The sequence below is a fragment of the Hibiscus syriacus genome, unplaced genomic scaffold, assembly GCF_006381635.1.
Source record: "Hibiscus syriacus cultivar Baekdansim isolate YM2019G1 unplaced genomic scaffold, ASM638163v2 tig00117000_pilon, whole genome shotgun sequence".
Classification (NCBI taxonomy): Eukaryota; Viridiplantae; Streptophyta; class Magnoliopsida; order Malvales; family Malvaceae; genus Hibiscus; species Hibiscus syriacus.
In genome coordinates, this window is record NW_024063516.1 from 989,416 (window position 1) to 1,013,868 (window position 24,453).

At 34.3% G+C, this 24,453-nt stretch overlaps 1 protein-coding gene across 1 annotated transcript; it reads left to right on the forward strand.

Annotated features, from left to right (window-relative positions):
• The first annotated feature begins 21,855 nt into the window (after positions 1-21,855).
• On the forward strand, positions 21,856-23,270 carry LOC120194685 (cytokinin riboside 5'-monophosphate phosphoribohydrolase LOG5-like). Its single transcript, XM_039196924.1, has 7 exons — positions 21,856-22,051; positions 22,144-22,241; positions 22,322-22,352; positions 22,455-22,554; positions 22,652-22,722; positions 22,803-22,946; positions 23,071-23,270. Exons 1-7 carry the CDS (start codon positions 21,929-21,931, stop codon positions 23,167-23,169), a joined length of 666 nt encoding a protein of 221 aa, XP_039052855.1. The 5' UTR covers positions 21,856-21,928; the 3' UTR covers positions 23,170-23,270.
• Positions 23,271-24,453: the final 1,183 nt, after the last annotated feature.

Genomic DNA, 24,453 nt, shown 5'->3' on the forward strand with positions numbered 1-24,453 from the left:
ATCGATATCCTTCTTTCAATGCCTATCATTGTTTTCCACTTCCTCACGAGAGCAACCAGTTTCTTCGAGCTGATCATGGGAAAAACCATGTCATGCAGACTTCAGTGGCCGTCAAAAGAAGAAAGTTGTCAGCTTCTTCTGTATTAAATTTGTAAACAGACTCTGATAATAACAAATCTACCAGTATCGTACTAGACTACAACATATATAGATATAATGTGTGCGCGCGTGCGGGTAAGTGTGGATCTTTAGCAGAAAGTAAGCGAAATACGAATTTCAACAAAAACCATGTGCTAATTGGATAAAGAAGATGATATGGACATGGGTTCGTTTTGGATTTTCCCCAACATGTGGCGAGGGTCCTAGCAATCCACACGACTTTTAGTCCCCACGGGCTTTCTGTTTCCAATAATTGCAGTTCCCGATGAAAATGGTTTCTTTTTTATGCACTGAAAGGTATAAGCATTACACAAATCCTTTACAAAAAAATGTATTAGGAAAAGGAACATTCTTTTTGAAGTTTGAGCTAGTAAAGTTTTATAACTAGCACTGTGAACCAACATCTTTAACCGCACCGATAGTGAATTGTAGTATTTAATAAAATGAAATCATTGGCTTATTGGGGAGGAGAAATAGAGGATGTCCAAGTCCATGTGCAAACATCCTTCCAAATAATGCTTAAGAATTCAGTGGTTAAACTCGAATGTTTTTTAGAAGCGTGAAGCCTCATGTCCAACTAACTAAACGCCTCATGATACCGAAACCTTCATCATCCGACACCAAAGATCTTCACCATAAGCATACAACTTACCGAAACCTAGGGCAGATTCCACAATTAACTGAGCAAAAACTCACAACAGATGATAAAGTACATAGCTGCCCAGATTCTGGGTATTCCCCCTCCCCACCCCTTTTTTTTTAACTAGGCCAAGGGCTTGAATTGGTTAAGCATTCATTGTTTACAGTTATGTGATTTTGCTTTGGATCAGAGACTGAAGTTGCATCTCCAAGTCGCTTTTCTTCATGTAAGTCTAAGCATTTATCCTGACCCTAAGGCAACTCGACTTCATCTCTCAACAGTCTTGAACTTTAGTGCCTTTTAACTTACTCTTTTGTCGGCATACATTTTGTATTTGGGTCGAGGAGAAGCTATTTTACTTGGGCATGAATTTCGATAAATTTGTTTAGCATCCGTAAGAGTAACGACCCAAAAGCTTGGTTTAAGAAGCGAACCCAGGATCCGGTCCAGCACATATATGAATTAGGCCATCAAATGTGGATTGAATGATCAATTTCGCATACGGTTGGGAGCGTTCAAGGCAAAGCTACATCAAATGTGGATCGATTGATCAATGTCGCATCCTATGGTTGGGAGCGTTTCAAATGCAAAGCTACTGGGAAACTATTGATCTTTGATCAACTCCACCGAGTCGAGTCCAGAGCCACAGTTTTAGCTTCCAACATTTGAGATAGGGTTGTTGACACAAATCGTGAGTTATTTGAGATCAACTCGATCAAGACTCAATAAATATTGAGATCGAATCCGAAACGAACTATTTGATACTTAATTCGAAAAACTCACGAGCAGCTTAAAAATATTATATATTAAGATTTAATTTTTTTTAAAAATAAATTAATAATAATAATATTTATGTGTTGATTTTTTTAAATACAGTAAGATTTTCATGTATTTAAGGTTTATGTTTGAGTTTGAAGTTTGATAGAGTTAAATTTAAGATTTTTTTTTCATTTCGAGTTTTTTTCGAGCTGCTTACGATCTTAAATTCAAGATTTCGAGTGTGAATCAAGCTTGAAAATTTTAAGCTCGTGAATTTTAGAGTCGAGTTGAGTTCAACAATACTCGATCTCAACTCAGCTCATTTACACCTTAAATTTTTCGATAATTTATGATGATTTAGAGGGTTTGATCACACGCGCGCGAGAGAGAAAGAGAGAAGATGGGAGGTGGCCATGGAGGCAGCACCACTTAAAAAGGTGTAACTTTGCATCACCCATAGAGATGGTATACCATCATCGGCAAGGGCTTATGCGTCGTCATGTGGTAATCTCTTTTGCTTCTTCTTTTTCCCTTTCTTCAAAATTTTCATATTATTTATCAATTTTCTTTAAGTTTGTTGACACTAATTTTCATCCTCAACGAACTCACCATGATCCACTAAAATCTCAACCAACATCCCACCAAACCCATTAAGCTCATTAATCTGGAAAATTCAGGATTCAAGTTACTAAACCCATACACAAGCAACTATAAAGAGGGGGAGAGCTTTTGGAGTTGTGGGGAAGAAGAAGCACCGAGTCCGAGGAAAATAAAGGGGATGAGAGGAATAGGAAGGGTCTTTGCTTACCATAGGTGAACTGCTTAGCGATGTTGGGGAGGAATTCGGTGAAGCGCTTGAACACCATCTCCGCCATGATGCCACTCTCCCACCACAATCATTTCCTGATTCCATTGATGCCTCATATCAATTCTTAGACCTCATCAAACTCTTCCAGGAAAACTTCGAGAAATTGAAGGTGGCACTCGATGATTCAGATCATTCATGGACAACTCTAACTTTAGAGCTATGCACCGCTTTGAAAACTGCAAACAAGTTGGCTCAGTCCACCGACACAAATGTTTGATTGCTGTCAGAGAGGGTGAAAGAATTTGAGAGAGACGGGACAGAGAGGGTCAAAGCTTTGGTTTCTTAAAGTTGTCCATGTTTTATGATTCAAAAGGGGTCATTCATGCTTCAATCATCACTTTTTTGTCTTGTTTTATTTTGGTCCTTTTTGCATGAGCTTTGATTTTTATCATTGTAATTTGGCATAGTATTTCAATTCGAATACAATTTAATCCATGTTCATGCTTTTATATTTATGCAATTAAGTCCTCCTAACATTTTATTTTTTTTCTTGCAGTTATTTTTTAGCATCAATTTTGATTTATTTCAATTTGGTCCTTTATATTATTTCTTCTCCTTATTTGTATTTTCTTTAAAGTCTAACCTTTTTTGTTATTTTTTTTATTTTCCCACTTTTTCTATTTATTTATTTATTTATTTTCATTTATTTTATATTTTATTATTTTTTTGTTAGTATTATTATTTCTATTATTTTATTATTATTTTCTCTCAAAATTTAATATTTTCTCCTTTTTTGTCTTTCTTTCAACATTTTTTTCTTTTAAAATTTAACATCTTTTTTTATTTACTATTTAATTATTTTTACTTGATATATTTTTTTATTTTTTTATCATCTAAAATTTTTTATTTTCCAGTCGTAATTTCAATCGATCAAAGGGTAAGCAATTTGAATCGAATTTTTAAATTTTAATTTAAATTCTTAATTTTCACAAATAAAGACAACCGACAAACTAATTGGTACCGAAAGGGCGGTTCAAGGGTGCTAATCCTTCCTTGATCGTAACCGACTTCCGAACCCGACACGTTTCTGGTACAATGCAGATCAAGTAAGATGGTGTCTGACCCACCTAAATTCGTTTTAAAATGGTCAGTGGCGACTCTAACCCAAATTATTCAAGTCGAAGCCCAATTCTGGGCCCACCCGAAAGAAGGTCGCGACAGCTTGGCTACTCCGCTGGGGACAGGTAAGTGAATCAGACTAGAATTAATTTTTGGTTATCTTTTTATGCGAAAATTGTAAATTGTAAATTTAACTTTATTTGTTCGATTCTAATTATTTATCTTTGATTATTTTTCAAATAAATAGTTGTACTGACATTTTTTTAATGTTTCAGATTTTGAAAAGTTTCTATATCTGGCTCTATACCCGAGCTCCGGACCCTTTTTAAGTGGGGGGTGAAAACGACGTCTTCGTGTGAATTTATTCACCATGCGGGCCTAACAAGTAGCCTTCGGGATTCATATACCTTTTGTCTTCGTGTAAATTTATTCATCGTGCAGACATAAGGGAATGTTTCCTCTCGAGTTTAACTTAGTCCATAAGCTTGTAATGGGCTTAGGACTAAAGGTCCGGCAAGCCTAATGGGGTACCGACAAGGAGAACTCGAGTACTCTCTTTTAGAACCTAAACTGAGAGAGTGCAAGGAATTAGAGCCCACCCCAAAATTCATTGCAAACCCTAGGCTGCTTGGTTTCTATTTCATGCTTTACTTTTTGTTCAAAGCATACGAACTAGCCAAATATGCAGTTAGGATTTGTTTGAAATTAGTATGCGGGATAGAGATCATGTCCGGGTAGGAATAATAAGCATGCGAGATAGATATCATGTGGGGTAGGACTTTATTTTTTTATTATTTTGTTTTATCATTTGCATCAATTAAAAGAGGTGTTGATCCACTAAAAACGTGTTTGTTAAACATGAATAATCTGCATTAATGGACAAAGGGGTTATAATACAAGAGATGAAAAGCTCAGAGGTCCAGTTATGGTCAGAAATGATTCAGAACAGACCGGGATTACACCGAGCACACCAAAAGTCAACTTTGTGAGTTAGCAAGAGTGACAGGGGCAAAGGTTGCTGACCTAGAGAATCCCTTGAAAAGTAACAAAAACAAGATGGTGAAACCCTAACCAAGCTGGAGACCATTATTGACGAATTCAAGAAATAAGCTTCGTATAGTTCCCATCGATGGAGGGCTCCGGTGGCACTTTCGTTAGGAATAGGTTCAACAGAGAGTGAAAGCCGGAGATGCAGTCATTCGAGACTTCTTTTGGGAAAGCAGCTTGTCACTTGCACAAGTTCAGCAAAAGGAGCCGGAGCGGTTCGACAGGATATTCAACCGGTAACAAAGAAGACGGAAGATAATCAACTTGTGAGAAGCTGTTCGGGGTCTATACATTTCAAATGTTTTTTGTCTCCTAAGACGTAATACTTTTGTCTCCAATAAGTATTATTTATAATAACATGCACATTTTTGGATCAATGCCTCGAACATTTAATGCATCATGCATTCTTACATATTTCGTATTATTTTTTTCTTTTATCTTCTTTTCTTTTTTATATTTACATTAACTAACAAGAGTTGGACACACCTCATCCACATAACACTTGTTTAAACGAAAAAGAGCGGGAATTTTACGATGAAAGCAAGGACACTCCCGAAGCAGAAATTTGTGCATCTGAGGGTACATCCAAATGAGCTCTGACAAGTGAAAATGTTGAAAAGGGGGAGAAAGTATAGATGAAGGCCCTAATCCTCGACATTCTGGAAATAGTGGGGCATCCTATTGAGGCCTTATTCAATTGTGAGACATCTTGTTTGAATTTGTTTTTTGAACTTTCTCATATTTGGAACTTGTTTTTGAACTTTCTTTGGATATTTCAATGAATTTATACGAAGCATTGAATCAAATTTGCAAACTTTCAATTCTTTGAATATCAATTGAATTAAAAAAAACTCTGTAAATGATTCAGAGTTACAGATCTTTGACAAAGTAACAAAACAAGGACTTTACCCCGAAAAGCTCGAACACTATACATTTCCCTTACAAGAACCGATATAACCTTCTCCTCTCATAGAAGAATGAAAAGATGCTTGGTAGTTAGATGTGCATAGTTGCAGACAACATGGGGCATCTTTTGCATATGACATTTATATACTTTTTGTTTAAGACGTTCAGTGATGATAATGATCTTCACAGATGGAATAGTCGAGTAATCAAATCTAGTTTATGTCAGTTGTTTGGAAATTGAACTCTAAAGATGAGATTCATTAACTTTCAAAAACACCTAGACTATAATAGGTTCTTCTTGACAAACTTAAGAAGTTGGACACTAATACCCATATTATAATATTATATATATAATAATAAAGCTTGAGATGTCCCTCTAAAGTAATTGGTTAAACGCCCAAGCTTTATGGATAATATTCAGCTAGCCTGATAAAGGTGATTATAATATTTATAAAATGATATTAAGCTGTCCCTCTAGAGCAATTGGTTAAACGCCCCGACTTTATGGATTCAGTTAGCTAGACAATGGCAAATTTAAATAAGGAGTCTCTGTAACATCCGCAATACCGGGTTAATGACTAAATTGAAAAGTTTCAGAATTTGGTGATCAATTTAGGAAAAATTGAAAAGTTTAGGGATTTAAAGTGTAATATTTTGATAGTGGATTAATGGTAATTATGGAAGAATTGAAAGGGTATTATGGTCTTTTTATGTAAAAGATATTTATCTTTTATTTAAAGAGAGAAGCTTATGAGTGAGGAAGTATCTGGAAAGCTTCATTCTTCTTCTTTCTTCTTCCCTTTGGTTTACTTCATAAGGGTGAGTTTAATTTCAGCTTCTTAATTCTTGAATTATAAATTAGTTTTGATTTTTTGGGTATTAAATAAGCTTAAGGAAAGCTTACATGGGATTTAAACAATAAGATAAAGGAATTAAGAAGGAATTTGTAATATGAGTTTTAAGATGAAATTTTGATATGATATGGTTGTTGAAGTTTTATGAATGAATTTGACTTGTCATCAATCTAATTAAGAAGTATGAAGTGTTAGAATTGGAATTAGAACACATTGAAAATTTAGTGTGATTCTTGAATGCCATGTAAATGATGGAATTTTGGATTTAAAGAAGTGATTATGGAATAGAAATGAGTTTAAATATGTGTATGGAAGTTAGGAATATTAAAGGAAGTAAAATATGAAGGTTTAAGCTGAAATGAAGTGAATTTCGAGCTCAAAAATATGATTTCTGGGCAAGGGGAATCGATACCCATTCAAGGGGAACCGATACCCCTTCAAACGAACAAAATTTCCAGAATGTCATGAGGGAATCGATACCCCATAGTAGGGACAGATTCCCCCTAAAGGAAAAATGTGCATATTGGTTTAATAAGTTCGTTTAAGTTGCTAGTATCCAATTACAAGGTGTAGGTATCTAATAATTGTCTTAAAATGTATAATTATGTAGATTCAGAGCCTAAACGAGTTCCGGAATCATTGACAAGTAAGATCGATAAAAAGGGAAGATAAGAGATTGAAATGGACTAGTGAGGCCAGGTGAGTGCATATTAGTATTATATGATGTTAAATGGAAATAAGACTTGTAACAAGTCTATTTCCATAGTAAAATGCATGAATTTATAAATAGAAGTATATACGTGTATGATTTATATGTGTTGACATGTTATTGTATATAGTTTATATGGTTGATGTGAATGTGTGATATGTTATGATGATATAAACCATATGATATGATAATAAACTATATGAATATGTGATTATGAATAGGTAGAAAGGAAACAAATGATGATATAAGAATCCATTATAAGATTTATGATATGAAAATATGATAGTGAGCTATGTGAAAGAACTATGAGATATATGAGTTATATGTAAAATATATGCGAACAAGATATGACATCTATGTTTATATGAAACAATGCAAGGTGATATGAGCTGTGTGAGATATGAATATAAGATCATATGAGAAGTGAAAATAATTACATGAAATAGACTAAGTGATTACATGTATATGTGAAAGAAGCTATATGATAAGATCTATATGATTACATGCAACATATGATATTAGATATATGTTTACACATACATGTGGTATGTGACAGAAAGAAGGAACATGTGATTATGAGATCAATGATTACACGTACATATGATACGTGACTGAAAAGAAAAGATAGGTGGTTATAAGAGAAAGAATATGAATAAATAATGTGAACTGTTATAAATGATAATGCCCATGTTATGTGATATGAGAGCTAGGGGTATAGTTGGCATGCCAAGGGTCGAGGGTTTACCTATGTTCTTCGGGACATATGGACTGTTTACCTATGTTCTTCGGGACATATGGACTGTTTACCTATGTTCTTCGGGACATATGGACTGTTTACCTATGTTCTTCGGGACATATGGACTGTTTACCTATGTTCTTCGGGACATATGGACTGTTTACCTAGGTTCTTCGGAATCTATGGACTGGTCCTTCGGGACATTGATCGAGCTGTGGTGACAGCATATGTGTGCACAACCTCAATGTACTCACATACCTTAAGTTCTCACTAGTGTGCATGGGCTAATAAAGTGATTAAACAAGCATACTGAATGTGATATGTATACGATGGGTTTATAAGTGGTTTGAGATGTGTTACATGAATCATATGATGTTATGTGTGTTTCTTAATGATAATGATGGTATATGTTTATGTATGATTTATGTTATATGAAATATTATATGTTTTATATGCCTCACTAAGTCTTCGACTTAGCGTGTGATTGTTTCACACGTAGGTTTCGAGAAGAGTAAAGAGTAATGTGGAGCAAGACAAGTCAGTTTTCCTTACCAAATGTCAGATCAGAAAATATATGTACTGTATATAGAGTGTAGTTGGCATGTAGTCTAAAGACATAAATTGTATGAACTCTGATATATATTTTGTAAACGTTTTGAATAAGTTAAATGTTATCAAAGTTTTTAAATTACTCACTATTTTATACGAATAAATGTTTGAAAAGTCAATGTGACACTTCGGACTCGTATCCGGATCGGATACGGGTTGGGGGTGTTACATTTAATGGTATCAGAGCTAAGGTTTAGCCGATTCTCGGCATAAACCGAAGTCCAAAGTGTCATAAAAGGTGTACATGCCAAAAAAGATTGAAAAATTTCTGATCTGATAGTGTAAGGAATATGTTGTCTTGCTAATAGAATAAGAATAGTTTAATACAGTAGAAAATCCGATCGTGATAATTTCGAAGTAAGTGAAAGGTGATATTCCTGATTGTGATAGCTATTCACCTGCCCTGGCCAGGCAGGATGAAGAGCGGACACCTCAGGAAATGCCTAGTAAGATCAAAAGTTGATTTCAGAAAGCTGAAATCATATCTGAATAATGATAGAAAGTTTTCATCGTTTGGAATCGGAAACACGATATAGAGTAGTTTTGTTATTATGTGGATAAGATAGAATATGGTGAACAGGTATCACCATAAGAATGTTAAAAAGATCTAATGACGTGATGAGTACGTATAGAAGAACTCAAGGATAAGTGCATCAGTGACAAGTGTATAAGATGTATAAAGTCAGAGCTTATGAGTTTGAAACGAAGTGATAGTATTGCGCATGAACAAGATTATGTTTATGATAAGAGTTTGCAGTTAAGATGGAAAGAGTTAGCATTGGCTAACTAGAGTATGTGATAAAAATGTACTGGAATTATAAGATTTTAAGATATTGTCAGGATATGATAACCAAATCCGCAATGGATCTGGATACAGTTGCATATTTGGATCATAGTAATGTGGTATAGTAAAGGAAAAGGAAGTAAGAATTTGTATATTTAAGTAAAGCTGAGGATTGATAAGAAGAGTTTGAGAATATGTATATCGATGATCAGATTATAGGACACAGGAAGTCAGAATGTTGAGTTTGAGTAAAAGAAATTTCAGGATGTATGAGAATAGAGGTGAAATTGATAAGTTGAGTAAGCGAATGTTGAGATAATTTAGATTGGAAAGAATGTATATGATTGGTATAAGAGGGCTTGTGCCCTAGACTGAACAAAAGTTATTATCTAGCTGTCAGAGTAAAGGTGCTAGAGTTATAAGATTGGAGGAAAGATATAGTGGAGTTAATTGATTATGATGTGAATTTGAATATAGTTGTATATTCTGAGCAGATAGCTATGATGTAGAAACAGAGATAAGTATTTGCATGGAACCTTCAGGAAGGAAAATACAAGTATAAGAAATGATAAAGAATGAAGTTATGTATAAGAAATGGGTTATCAGAGTAATGAGGATGCAATGAAGATTGGTACATAAAGATGAGTATAAGTGATAAGACAAGAGTATGTGAATATGAAAGGAAATATATGATTTATGTATAAGGAATAAGGAGTAAAGAAATGAAAGGGATTGATTTAAAATAATCAGATACGATAAATATGGAAGTACAGAGGACAGTTTTGATATAGAGTGATGAGATGAATGCTACTGTCAACGTGATGAGTGACATTATATGGAATTTTAGAAAGGTCAAAGGAAAAATGCATAATCGAATGAGAGAAAAGACAACAATGGATTGGTATTACTGGTTATTGTTTATATGATAAACAACAGAAGATGAAGGTATAAACGAAAAAGATAGTCGGAAAACTAAAGGATTAAAAAGTAAGTTTCTGATGATGACAAGAAAGAATAAGTCAGGGAAGCAACATAAGAACATTAGAAGATATGTTCCTATTAAGATGTGCAGTGAAAATTCGAGGACGAATTTTCCTATAAGGAGGGGAGATTTGTAACATCCGCAATACCGGGTTAATGACTAAATTGAAAAGTTTCAGAATTTGGTGATCAATTTAGGAAAAATTGAAAAGTTTAAGGATTTAAAGTGTAATATTTTGATAGTGGATTAATGGTAATTATGGAAGAATTGAAAGGGTATTATGGTCTTTTTATGTAAAAGATATTTATCTTTTATTTAAAGAGAGAAGGTTATGAGTGAGGAAGTATCTGGAAAGCTTCATTCTTCTTCTTTCTTCTTCCCTTTGGTTTACTTCATAAGGGTGAGTTTAATTTCAGCTTCTTAATTCTTGAATTATAAATTAGTTTTGATTTTTTGGGTATTAAATAAGCTTAAGGAAAGCTTACATGGGATTTAAATAATAAGATAAAGGAATTAAGAAGGAATTTGTAATATGAGTTTTAAGATGAAATTTTGATATGATATGGTTGTTGAAGTTTTATGAATGAATTTGACTTGTCATCAATCTAATTAAGAAGTATGAAGTGTTAGAATTGGAATTAGAACACATTGAAAATTTAGTGTGATTCTTGAATGTCATGTAAATGATGGAATTTTGGATTTAAAGAAGTGATTATGGAATAGAAATGAGTTTAAATATGTGTATGGAAGTTAGGAATATTAAAGGAAGTAAAATATGAAGGTTTAAGCTGAAATGAAGTGAATTTCGAGCTCAAAAATATGATTTCTGGGCAAGGGGAATCGGTACCCATTCAAGGGGAACCGATACCCCTTCAAACGAACAAAATTTCCAGAATGTCATGAGGGAATCGATACCCCCATAGTAGGGAACCGATTCCCCCTAAAGGAAAAATGTGCATATTGGTTTAATAAGTTCGTTTAAGTTGCTAGTATCCAATTACAAGGTGTAGGTATCTAATAATTGTCTTAAAATGTATAATTATGTAGATTCAGAGCCTAAACGAGTTCCGGAATCATTGACAAGTAAGATCGATAAAAAGGGAAGATAAGAGATTGAAATGGACTAGTGAGGCCAGGTGAGTGCATATTAGTATTATATGATGTTAAATGGAAATAAGACTTGTAACAAGTCTATTTCCATAGTAAAATGCATGAATTTATAAATAGAAGTATATACGTGTATGATTTATATGTGTTGACATGTTATTGTATATATGTATTATATGGTTGATGTGAATGTGTGATATGTTATGATGATATAAACCATATGATATGATAATAAACTATATGAATATGTGATTATGAATAGGTAGAAAGGAAACAAATGATGATATAAGAATCCATTATAAGATTTATGATATGAAAATATGATAGTGAGCTATGTGAAAGAACTATGAGATATATGAGTTATATGTAAAATATATGCGAACAAGATATGACATCTATGTTTATATGAAACAATGCAAGGTGATATGAGCTGTGTGAGATATGAATATAAGATCATATGAGAAGTGAAAATAATTACATGAAAATAGACTAAGTGATTACATGTATATGTGAAAGAAGCTATATGATAAGATCTATATGATTACATGCAACATATGATATTAGATATATGTTTACACATACATGTGGTATGTGACAGAAAAGAAGGAACATGTGATTATGAGATCAATGATTACACGTACATATGATACGTGACTGAAAAGAAAAGATAGGTGGTTATAAGAGAAAGAATATGAATAAATAATGTGAACTGTTATAAATGATAATGCCCATGTTATGTGATATGAGAGCTAGGGGTATAGTTGGCATGCCAAGGGTCGAGGGTTTACCTATGTTCTTCGGGACATATGGACTGTTTACCTATGTTCTTCGGGACATATGGACTGTTTACCTATGTTCTTCGGGACATATGGACTGTTTACCTATGTTCTTCGGGACATATGGACTGTTTACCTAGGTTCTTCGGAATCTATGGACTGGTCCTTCGGGACATTGATCGAGCTGTGGTGACAGCATATGTGTGCACAACCTCAATGTACTCACATACCTTAAGTTCTCACTAGTGTGCATGGGCTAATAAAGTGATTAAACAAGCATACTGAATGTGATATGTATACGATGGGTTTATAAGTGGTTTGAGATGTGTTACATGAATCATATGATGTTATGTGTGTTTCTTAATGATAATGATGGTATATGTTTATGTATGATTTATGTTATATGAAATATTATATGTTTTATATGCCTCACTAAGTCTTCGACTTAGCGTGTGATTGTTTCACACGTAGGTTTCGAGAAGAGTAAAGAGTAATGTGGAGCAAGACAAGTCAGTTTTCCTTACCAAATGTCAGATCAGAAAATATATGTACTGTATATAGAGTGTAGTTGGCATGTAGTCTAAAGACATAAATTGTATGAACTCTGATATATATTTTGTAAACGTTTTGAATAAGTTAAATGTTATCAAAGTTTTTAAATTACTCACTATTTTATACGAATAAATGTTTGAAAAGTCAATGTGACACTTCGGACTCGTATCCGGATCGGATACGGGTTGGGGGTGTTACAGTCTCTGTAAAAATGGACTAAGAGAGTTAAGGAACACCTGTTATAGTCAACCTTACACGAGGACTCAGGAATTTCATTTTTAGACCGATATTTCTGCACTACCTTTGTTAGAGAAACTTACAAAGCTTGAACAAACGGAAGATTTCAGAGGACTGAAATAGAAGGTCTAGTAATTGATAATGCTATTTGCGTCATTTTGTCCACATCCAATTAAAATGTCAAGCCAAAGAAAAGCATGTTGCAATGACCGAAAAAAATGACATTTTTTATGACAGAAACCTTAGGTCAACCTAAAGCCAACTCATCCACTTGAATATTTGTCAAAGAGCTATAACTTTCAGTATTAGCTATTGATTCATTTTATATTCTTTGAACTCATGTTTATGATTTGATTCGATTTGATTGCGAGTCTGAATTAAGGGGAAATGTTTTACAAAATTCTTCTATTTTCATTTCCTTTTTTCCCTCTTAAATAAGATAAATGAAAAAACATTTTCAAATATGACAGTCTCAAATGTGAAAGGCTGCAACCCGAGAAGGAAATGGGGCATGATCGATTCCGAGCACAAGATCGACATTCAAAATGAGGCTCCATGCAGAGCCAATTCATGTTACATGCATCTTAGGCATACTTAAGAGCATCACATTTATTATTTTTTTGCATAGATGATTTTTTACAACTTTTAGAGTTAAGTTTCGACTTCAAGACTAATGATACTCGATTCGAAATCATCTTTAAAGATTGATGGTGGTTGCTTGACTCAGCAGCAAGAAGCTACACCTCAACCAATTCGACAGATTGAAAGATCGATAATCAACTTCAGATGAGTTCAAGAACTAGTTCAGAAAGTGTCTACTTCAGCTCAATTCAATAATAAGCAGCATGTTTCCAGTTAATGTCTTCAAGCCAGATTTTAATTTCACAACGGAAGAGATTTGGCTATCAGAATTTATCAGTGGGATTTCCCATAAAAGGGGAGTCATTCAAAAATCATCTCACTTGGTTCAGACCCGCTCAAATGAACCACTTAAAGAATCATGATCGGCTTAGACCCGTGAAGGGAAACCATTTTTTAAAGAAATCATTTGCAGCATAACTCAATGATAGAAGGGCTATCTGCCACCAAAAGACCTTCGAGTTCGACTACGCTCAGCTCCAAGGCATATCATTTGCAGCATAGCTCAAGACTAGAGGGTTATCTGCCACCAAAAGACCTTCGAGTTCGACTACGCTCAGCTCCAAGGCATATCATTTGCAGTATAACTTAACTCGAGAAGGGTTATCTGCCAACCAAAGACCTTTGAGTTCGACTACGCTCAGTTCCAAGGCACATCATTTGCAGCATAGCTTAAGTCGAGAAGGGCTATCTACCAAAGACCCTCGAGTTTGATTATACTCAGTTTCGAGGGAACATCATTTACAACATAACTCAAGGCTAGAAGGGTTATCTATCACCAAAAGACTTTCGAGTTCGATTACGCTCAGCTCCAAGGCACATAATTTGCAACATAACTTAAGTTGAGAAGGGTTATCTGCCAACCAAAGACCTTTGAGTTTGACTACGCTCAGTTCCAAGGCACATCATTTGCAGCATAGCTTAAGTCGAGAAAGGCTATCTATCAAAGACCCTCGAGTTCGATTATACTCAGTTTCAAGGGCACATCATTTACAGTATAAGTCAAGGCTAGAAGGGTTATCTGTCACCGAAAGACCTTCGAGTTCGACTACGCTCAGCTCAAAGGCACATAATTTGCAACATAACTTAAGTCGAGAAGGGTTATCTGCCAACCAAAAACCTTTGAGTTCGACTACGCTCAGCTCCAAGGCACATCATTTGTAGCATAGCTTAAGTCGAGAAGGGCTATCTGCCAAAGACCCTGGATTTCGATTACACTCAGCTTCGAGGGCACATCATTTATAGTATAACTCAAGGCTAGAATGGTTATCTGTCACCAAAAGACCTTCGTGTTCGACTACGCTCAGCTCGAAGGTACATCATTTACAGCATAGCTTAAGTCGAGAAGGGCTATTTACCAAAGACCCTCGAGTTCGATTACACTCAGTTTCGAGGGCACATCATTTACAACATAACTCAAGGCTAGAAGGGTTATCTGTCACCAAAACACCTTCGAGTTCGACTACGCTCAACTCCAAGGCACATCATTTGCAGCATAACTTAAGTCGAGAAGGGTTATCTGCCAACCAAAGACCTTCGAGTTCAACTACGCTCAGCTCCAAGACACATCATTTGTAGCATTGCTTAAGTCGAGAAGGGATATCTGCCAAATACCCTCGAGTTCGTTTACACTAAGCTTCGAGGGCACATCATTTACACCATAACTTAAGGCTAGAAGGGTTATCTGTCACCAAAATACCTTCGAGTTCGACTACGCTCAGCTCGAAGGCACGTCATTTGCAGAATAGCTTAAGTCGAGAAGGGCTATTTTCCAACCGAAGACCTTCGAGTTCGATTACACTCAGCTCATAGACAATCCAAATTTACAGAATAGTTCAAGGCAAGAAGGGTTATCTGTCAATAAAATTATCGAGTTCGATTCCATTCAGCTCGATGACACATCAATCACACTACTTTCCGGTGGTAGCCGAGGTTTTCTGGTCGAGAAGAAGACCAGGGTTAGACGTTTTCCCGGCAGCATAACTTAAGTCGAGAAAAGCTATAAGTTAATGAAGACCTTTCGAGTTTGATTCCATTCAGCTCGAGGGCCTATCAACCACATGGTGGAGTCAAGGAAACACTTTCCAGTTAAATTTTTAACCGAGGTCTTTAAACTGAGAAGAAGACCGAAGTTGACTACAATTTGGTAACGAAAAGCCACATTCCGAACTACGGCTTCAGTTCCATTTCAAGATAGACTCAACTTCGCGACGGAGAAGTCATCCACAACTCAATTCAATAGGGAGTTATTCTTAATTGAAATATCAGAGTTAATTTTTAACTCTACCGAACGAAAATTTGTGTCTTTCTATCTTTGTCCTATTCCTATTTTTCGTTTCACGAAAAAGGACAAAGAGGGGCAGTTGTTGAGACTAATTTTCATCCTCGATGCACTCACCATGATCCCACTAAAATCTCAACCAACATCCCACCGAACCCACTAAGCTCATTAATCCAGAAAATCTGGGATTCAAGTTATTAAACCCAAACACAAGCAACTATAAAGACGGGGAGAGCTTTTGGAGTTGTGGGGAAGAAGAAGCACCGAGTCAGAGGAAAATAAAGGGGGTGAGAGGAATATGAGGGCCTTTGCTTGTCATAGGTAATCTGCTAGCGACGTTGGGGAGGAATCCGGTGAAGCGCTTGAGCACCGTCTCCGCCGTGATGCCACTCTCCTACCACAATCACTTCATGATTCCGTTGATGCGTCATATCAATTCTTGGACCTCATCAAACTCTTTCAGGAAAACTTCGAGAAATTGAATGTGGCACTTGATGATTCAGATCATTCATGGACAGCTCTAACTTTAGAGCTATGCACCGCTTTGGAAACTGCAAACAAGTTGGCTTAATCCACTGACACAAATGTTCGATTGCTGTCAGAGAGGGTGAGGGAATTTGAGAGAGACGGGACAGAGGGTTCTTAAAAAATCAAAGCTTTGGTTTCTTAAAGTTGTCCATGTTTTATGATTCAAAAGGGGTCATTCATGCTTCAATCATCACTTTTTTGTCTTGTTTTATTTTGGTCCTTTTTCATGAGCTTTGATTTTTATCATTGTAATTTGGCATAGTATTTCAATTCGAATACAATTTAATCCTTGTTCATGCTTTTATATTTATGCAATTAAGTCCTCCTAACATTTTATTTTTTCTTGCAGTTGTATTTTAGCATCAATTTTGATTTATTTCAATTTGGTCCTTTATATTATTTCTTCTCTTTATTTGTATTTTCTTTAAAGTCTAACATTTTTTGTTATTTTGTTATTTTCCTACTTTTTCTATTTATTTATTTATTTTATATTTTATTATTTTTTTGTTAGTATTATTATTTCTATTATTTTATTTTATTTTATTTCTCTCAAAATTTAATATTTTCTCCTTTTTTGTATTTCTTTCAATATTTTTTCTTTTAAAATTTAACATCTTTTTTTATTTACTATTTAATTATTTTTACTCGATATTTTTTTATTTTTTTATCATCTAACATTTTTTATTTTCCAGTAGTAATTTCAATCGATCAAAGGGTAAGCAATTCGAATCGAATTTTTAAATTTAAATTTAAATTCTTAATTTTTACAAATAAAGACAACCGGCAAACTAATTGTTACTGAAAGGGCGGTTCAATGGTGCTAATCCTTCCTTGATCGTAACTGACTCCCGAACCCGACACGTTTATGGTGCAACGCAGATCAGGTAAGATGGTCTCTGGCCCACCTAAATTCATTTTAAAATGGACGACTCTAACCCAAATTATTCAAGTTGAAGCCCAATTCCGGACCCACCTGAAAAACGGCCGCGACAAAGTTTGACTTGATCTAAATCTTCATTTGTCATATTTTGCATCAATCTGCCTAATCGAATAAAATACGCTTGACTATAGTTCCCAATCCGTCATTTTTGCTTTATTGGATTTATTATTGAATGAATCTGCTGACTTGAGCTAGGCATTGGGAAATCGGGTGCAATTTGACAGCTGAAGAAGGATATGCCTTGAGAGGGAAGAATTACTTTCTAGAGTACAGTGAAGGCTTGAATTTGGATCAAATTATCTCCACTCTCAGAGGGTTTTTATGTTTTATGTCGCTAGTTTTCCGGGTTAGGCTGCAAACTTTTCGTTAGTTATCATGATCCATGACAGTTGTTATTTTCATTCGAAGATACTATTGCTTTGTCATGCTGATCTATAGACAATAATAAGAGGAAGAAAGTTCCTGGCTAAGATTGAAAAAGATGATACTACAATGCTGGTTGAGTTTCTGAAGTTCCTCAAATTTTGGTGTTTCAGGTTTTGGGTCCTCTATAGGGTTAAGCAATATGGTCCTGTAGTGTTGGTAAGAAATTCCTCTATTCAGCGGTCTTCATAATCAGCCTTATTAACTGTAACTAAACTTCATTCTTAGGGCTAACTTTGTCTCTCGACTCGTAGGGTTGGCGACACCCATGGGAGGAACATGATGACCATGGAGACAAACATTAGGTACTGCTTTTCACTTTATGTGATTATTGATTACCCAGAATGCTTTGTTTAGTTTCTGTTTTGTGTAATTATGCACTAACGATAGGCTAGTTTAACACCAGTGGAAGGGAAGTCATTTTGTTCTTTGATGCTCCATAGCTTTATTTATTTACTTATTTTTTCAGTAATACCAGTTTATTACGAAACTTCAATAGGTAGCTGCATTAAGACGTGAATGATGTTTAGGAAATATTCGTATTATCAGAATGTAGGACATGAAAGAAACTTGCTTTCCATTTCAATGATTAATGCCATTGTGTTTAGCTGCAGGATTATCTGCTTATGGACGACTGGTGCAGATGCTCTTCAGAATGTGTTGTGTTAATTTTCGTCGGTTTAAATAAACTGACGTGAAATGGAATTGTGATCAGAATGAGATGAAAACTGAATCTCTTCTGAGTATGTTATTTCTCTCATTTTTCATTTCATGTTTCTTCCTTGAAAAAATCACATTGTTATACCAATTAAATTATTTATCCTTAATAGTCATTATGATAAGTAATTTGTTAATGATGTTTTTTTTTCTATACTAACATGTGAAATGGTGCAAAAATAACATTAACATGAAATCAGTGCATGAAAGTATAAAATTTGTCTGATTCAAGTTGTTAAGTAAAACACAACATAAAACATGATAGGATTGGTAACTGAGGTTTATAAGCCCTCTCTGCTGGCTATCATACAAGACACAGATTATGGTCTCAGAGGCCCATTTTACTAGCTTGGCGGGCTCAATGTATATGAGTGATCACAGACACATCATAACTTTGCTCTGCTACTAAATATTGGGATTCCACACACAAATAATGTATCCTCCACATCATTTTGATGCATTTATGGGCGAATGGCAAAAAATAAATAAAAGATTCTGAACTGAATAATGTAAACACAAGTATTTGAAAAAAATATTGTATTTAAAGTTAGTATAATATTATTTTTGAAAGAGGTTGATTATGATTTTAATGTTAAATATTACTACCAACAAATATTTTTGAGAAGATAAAGTATTTATTCTAAATATAATAATAAAAATAAATTAATTTAGATATTCTATTAATATAAAACACATTAGTTTAAATTTCAAAAAATAAAATAAAAACACATTAGTTTAAACTATAAAATAATATATAATAGCTTATTAATAATATTTTAATATATGAAATTCAGTTTTACATATTTTAGTAGCAACACAATGGGTGCCGTAATCAACACCGCCTCCGTTTCCCTTGACTTGTCACTAATCTGTAATCCCTCCTAGACTCGGCCAAGAAAGGACCCTGCAAAAGCTTCTACTTCAATCACTCACTACTTTCTTTGCTTTTTCAAAACCACAGATCATAGAAAAGTTATATACGTAACAACAAAGATAATTTAGAACAAAATTCATCAAAACTAGACGAGCACGTAAGAGACATCAACACAGAGACTGGATATCGAATTTCATACGCGATTTTCTGCCGCATTTGGACGGATAAAAACGACCCACGAATGAAAACAAAACCGTACATATGATTTTTTTTATTCGGATCAACTGATTTTATGATTTATATTATGATGTCAATTTTTTCAAGGAATAAAGCAAATTACGAATCTCAAAAAAAAAAAATTCTCAAGAAGTATTAATTGTTTTTAAATAAAGTTAATTCTAATGCTAATAACATTTTAAATAAAATTATGAAACAAAAATCCCTTTAAAAAAGTGAAGGTTTCAAGTGACGCTCATGTTTAAAAATTGTTACATATTTAGATTTACTCGGAAGTTGCAGCAAATAGACGTGAATAATGGAGATTCCTGCAATTAAGATGCGACTTGAAGAATAACAAAACTAAAATCGTTGTACACTTACTTCGATTAATTAATATTTATTCTTTGGATCAGATTGTGTTGGTTGTTAGGGTGAAATTGAAACTATGGAAGTATAATGGAATATGGTAGGTCCAAGACGCGGATAAGACTTCTCACCATATATGCCCTTTTCCTACGTTAACTCTAAGTTCAACTCAATCAACCTTTTTTTTTTTCTTTGAAGAAAATGACAGGTATTCCGTATTCGCTATTCCTTTTACCAATAATAATGCTTCCTTGTGGAATAGTAATACTGCCTCCACACTTTGGAATGCTTTTCGCTTCTCAACGAAAGCATCTTTTGGAGCAAGCCACAAGAAGAAGAGTGAGAAATAAACTAAAGTAGTTAGTTTAAACATATTTTTTAGTAATTTTTTTATAATAATATAATATTTATTTATAATCTTTCTTAATAATACACAACACAAAATCTTATATATATAACTGATTGAATTTAAGATATCTAAAAATCAAAATATTTGTATTCTACAACACCCCATGAGTTATAAAATTAGGAAAGGATTACCTAGTGTATCTTACCTATGACACGTGTGGCAAAATTGTTCGGTCGTTGTACGGAACTAGTTGACGCCCAAAAGCTGAGAGTTGGCAGAAGGGCCTCACGGGCATTAAAAATAGGCAAAGGTCAAACTTTTTAAACGGGCCTCCAACTCGCCAGCAGCGCTCCTCATAACGACTTCCGTGGACCCTTAGATCATATGCCACTCCTCCACTTGGCTGCAAAGAATACTTCATTTTCCATCTCTTAATAATTGAAAAAAAAATTAAGTTAATATGATTATAAAGTAGTATATATTTTAAATATTTTTAATCATTTGTTAATGAATATTCAATCACCCTCCAGCAGCCACTAGTGTTTGAATCTTTAACTCTTAAGATCAACAATGATTTTTTAACTAACGAGGTAATTTGGTTCATGTAAAAAAAACTTTAAGTAATTTTCTTGCATAGATTTTGTATAAAATTAATGAGATATATAGTTTTAGGTAGTTTTCCTAAAATATAAAATACTTAGATATATAGTTAATCTTGTGGGTTATATTTTTGTTCACATGCATACAGGAGCATGGCTTCGTTAGACAGCTAAGACTACCACGAAAATAATACCGGTCGACGTCGTTTTGTTACTTAAATAATGAACAATTATGCACTCAAGTCGTAGTAAATAGTGTTCCAACCATTGATTTTAGTGCCAAGCTATGCTGGGAACAGTGAAACTCTTACCGATGCCGGCCGCAGCCTTGAGCAATCTGGCTCGCTGCTTCTCTTTATCATTTAATTAAGGGTAAACTGTATATATAGTTATCAAACTTTTAGGGAGCTTAAATTTTGATTACCCAATATTTGAAACTTGCACCACAGTCATCAAACTTTTAATTCGTTTGCATCATGGTCTCTGTCGTTATCAGCCGTCAGTAGAGAATGACGTGGCATGATGTGGCACATTAGTCTGCCGTTTGGGGCTTATCGCAATGTGATACTGTCATTTTGCCATTAAACCGTTGAATCATTAAGGATGTCCAATGAGCAATAAGACATATAGAACAACTGCACGAAGTGATGTTAATATTGTTGCCAAAAAAATAATTTTAATATTTTATAAATCAACATGGTTTTTATGAATTAATGGTCGGCAATAGGAATTTAATGGTCTTGATACGGCGACTGAACTTCAACAAGTAACTGTATACTATTGTATAATAAACTATTAATAATGATAAATTAATTTATTGTACATAGATAAAATAATATTTTAAAAAAGATTTTGTTTTAACATAATTGATGTAATTCATATTAATTAAAACGAAGTGAATCGAGAGGATAAAAAGAGAGATTAAAATGGTGTGGACCGTGGAATAAAATCAATGGATGAGAGCGGGGAATAGAAAGGAATCCTGTCGGCGAATTTGGTAAAATCAAAGATTTCGGGTTTTTTGTTGCACAAAATGATTCCGCGTGTAATCAAATCAGATTAAATTGGGGGGTTCCTATAAATGGTGTACTCCCGTGTTCCACTTTGGGTCCTGCTTTGCCCAAGAACCTTTAGCTTTTAGGTTAAATCAATCAAAATAGACAGAGCAGTAAAATCAATAAACGCACACCACCGAAAGCAGAGAGAGAGATGGACGAGAAGAATAAAGCATTGAATTCCAGCAGGTTCAAAAGTGTCTGTGTCTTTTGTGGAAGCAGCTCCGGCAAGCGAAACAGCTATCGCGAAGCCGCGCTGGAGCTGGCACAACAACTGGTTGGTACTCTACTCTTTCCTCATATGCCTTCCTCTGCCCTAACAACTCTCCACTAATATCGATTCCTTGGGCTTTTCAATTCATCCTCAAGTTGTCCCGCAAGTTGGATCTTGTTTACGGCGGAGGAAGCGTCGGGTTAATGGGTTTGGTTTCTCAGGCGGTCCACCGCGGAGGAGGCCATGTTTTAGGGTACCAATACGAACATATATTTACTCCTCGCGGAATTCGTTTAATACATTGTTGTTGATTTTCTTTGTTTTCTTCCACAGAATTATCCCCAAAACACTGATGTGCAAAGAGGTGTCTACAATCTGTTCAATCTTAATCTCCCTTCTGTTTTTTTTTCGTATTTAATAACGTTGAGTCTCTTTTCAAAACCATGCTTTTGTTTTGGTTAAGCAGATAACAGGGGAAACAATAGGCGAGGTCAAAGCTGTAGCGGACATGCACCAAAGGAAAGCTGAGATGGCCAGCCATTCTGACTGTTTTATCGCCCTACCAGGTCCCTTTCAAGTTTCATATTGATTACGCGATCACCAGCTGTGCAATTATACGTAATTTAATTCACTTAGTCCTTGTTTAATTTCAATTAAACCCAGGTGGATATGGAACCCTCGAAGAGTTGCTAGAAGTCATAACATGGGCCCAGCTTGGAATCCACGACAAGCCTGTAAACCCATTTCATCGTGATGAATCAATTCGGCAACTGTTTCTCCATCATTCTTAATTTTTTTTATGTAATGAGAACAGGTTGGGTTGATTAATGTGGATGGCTACTATAATCATTTGCTCACCTTCCTAGACAAAGCCGTGGATGATGGCTTCATTAAACCGTCGCAGCGTAGTATCATCGTCTCTGCTCCAACTGCAGGAGAACTTGTCCAGAAACTTGAGGTATCACGGGGCAGATTAATCAATTACTGGGTTCATTTTATCAGCAAATAATGTATATTTCTTTTATTGAATTATTGTGTGTTCCGAGAACTTAGGATAGTGTTTTGTTTGGATATGTACATAGGAATACGTGCCAATTCATGATGTAGTTGTTGCCAAGGCACGGTGGGAAGCTGAACAATTGGTGCTCAATTCATCTTTGCAAACTGGAATTCATCGGTAACTACAGAAAGATGACAAAAGGTCTCCCTTCCATTCTTTTTTTCTCTTTAATATTTTGCAAATGTAAGTAAGCAACTAGCTAGGGTTTATCCTTTCAAATTTTGGTTGTTACTTGTTTACTTTAACTCTGCCTGATGGATAAATATGGCAAGTGGATGGCAATTGTTAATTTTCACTGCCATTTGCTTCCTTTGTAAAAGTTGCAAGGAAAAGAACATCAAGGAAAAACCAAAAAATATAATTGGAAAAAATGAAAAAGAAAAACAGCTTTTAATTCTCTTTTTCGATGCCCGCTGTTTCTGTTCTACTGCTCTGCAAATATCCTTTATTGTATAGAGTTGGGATCTAAAATTTATTTCTATATATTTTCATTTGATTAAATTTAACGTTTTAAGTTTTATTGAATAATCGTAGTTGATTATCTCATTTTAAATTTTTTTTTCTATACTAATTATTATAATATAAACTTAATTTATCAAATAAATATGACATGTGAAAATATTTTGATAAAAGAGATCTAAAAAGTATGTATATATGTATAACTATTCGAAAAAGTATATATATAAATATTGACATAAATTAACTATAAATAAAATAATAATGAAGAATTTAGAATTCAATCTGATTTCAAAATTAGATAAAAAATTATTTAACCAGAACAATTAGACATGTGACTTAATATTATTAATTTTAAAATTGATAAAAAAAATAAATAATTTGATAAATTTCCAAATAAAAAATAGCATGACAAAGCTATAAGTCTATAATTCATCACGTCAATATGTAAATTTTAGGATTTTTGACCAAACTTGTTTTTTTTTTTAAATTCTATCGTTATAACATCTGTTGATCCATATTTTTCGAAGTAGTATCTTTTCGGTTGAAGTGACACAAAAGCGTATTTCCGAGGACACGCTTTCACGGGATATTTGATGAATCGGCTGCCACATGGGGAAGGCACATTCCCGATGACGTGGCTTCCATTAAATGTCATAAATGTCCCATCCATTTTACCTCAACTACCCCTTCTCATCCCCTATATAAACCCCTCTCAATCCCCTCAATATATAAATTTTACGCAGCTACTTTTGCTTTGTCTGATATTTTACTAAAAGTCTGTCATACGGTAATTTAATTCAAAGTTAAGAAATGATAGAGAATAAATGTGATTAAAAATATTTTATTAAAAAATGATAGAGAATATATGTAATTAAAAATATTATAAAAAATAATATTTTTAGTTGAACGTAATTTATAATGTTAATTTTAAAATATTTTTAATTGA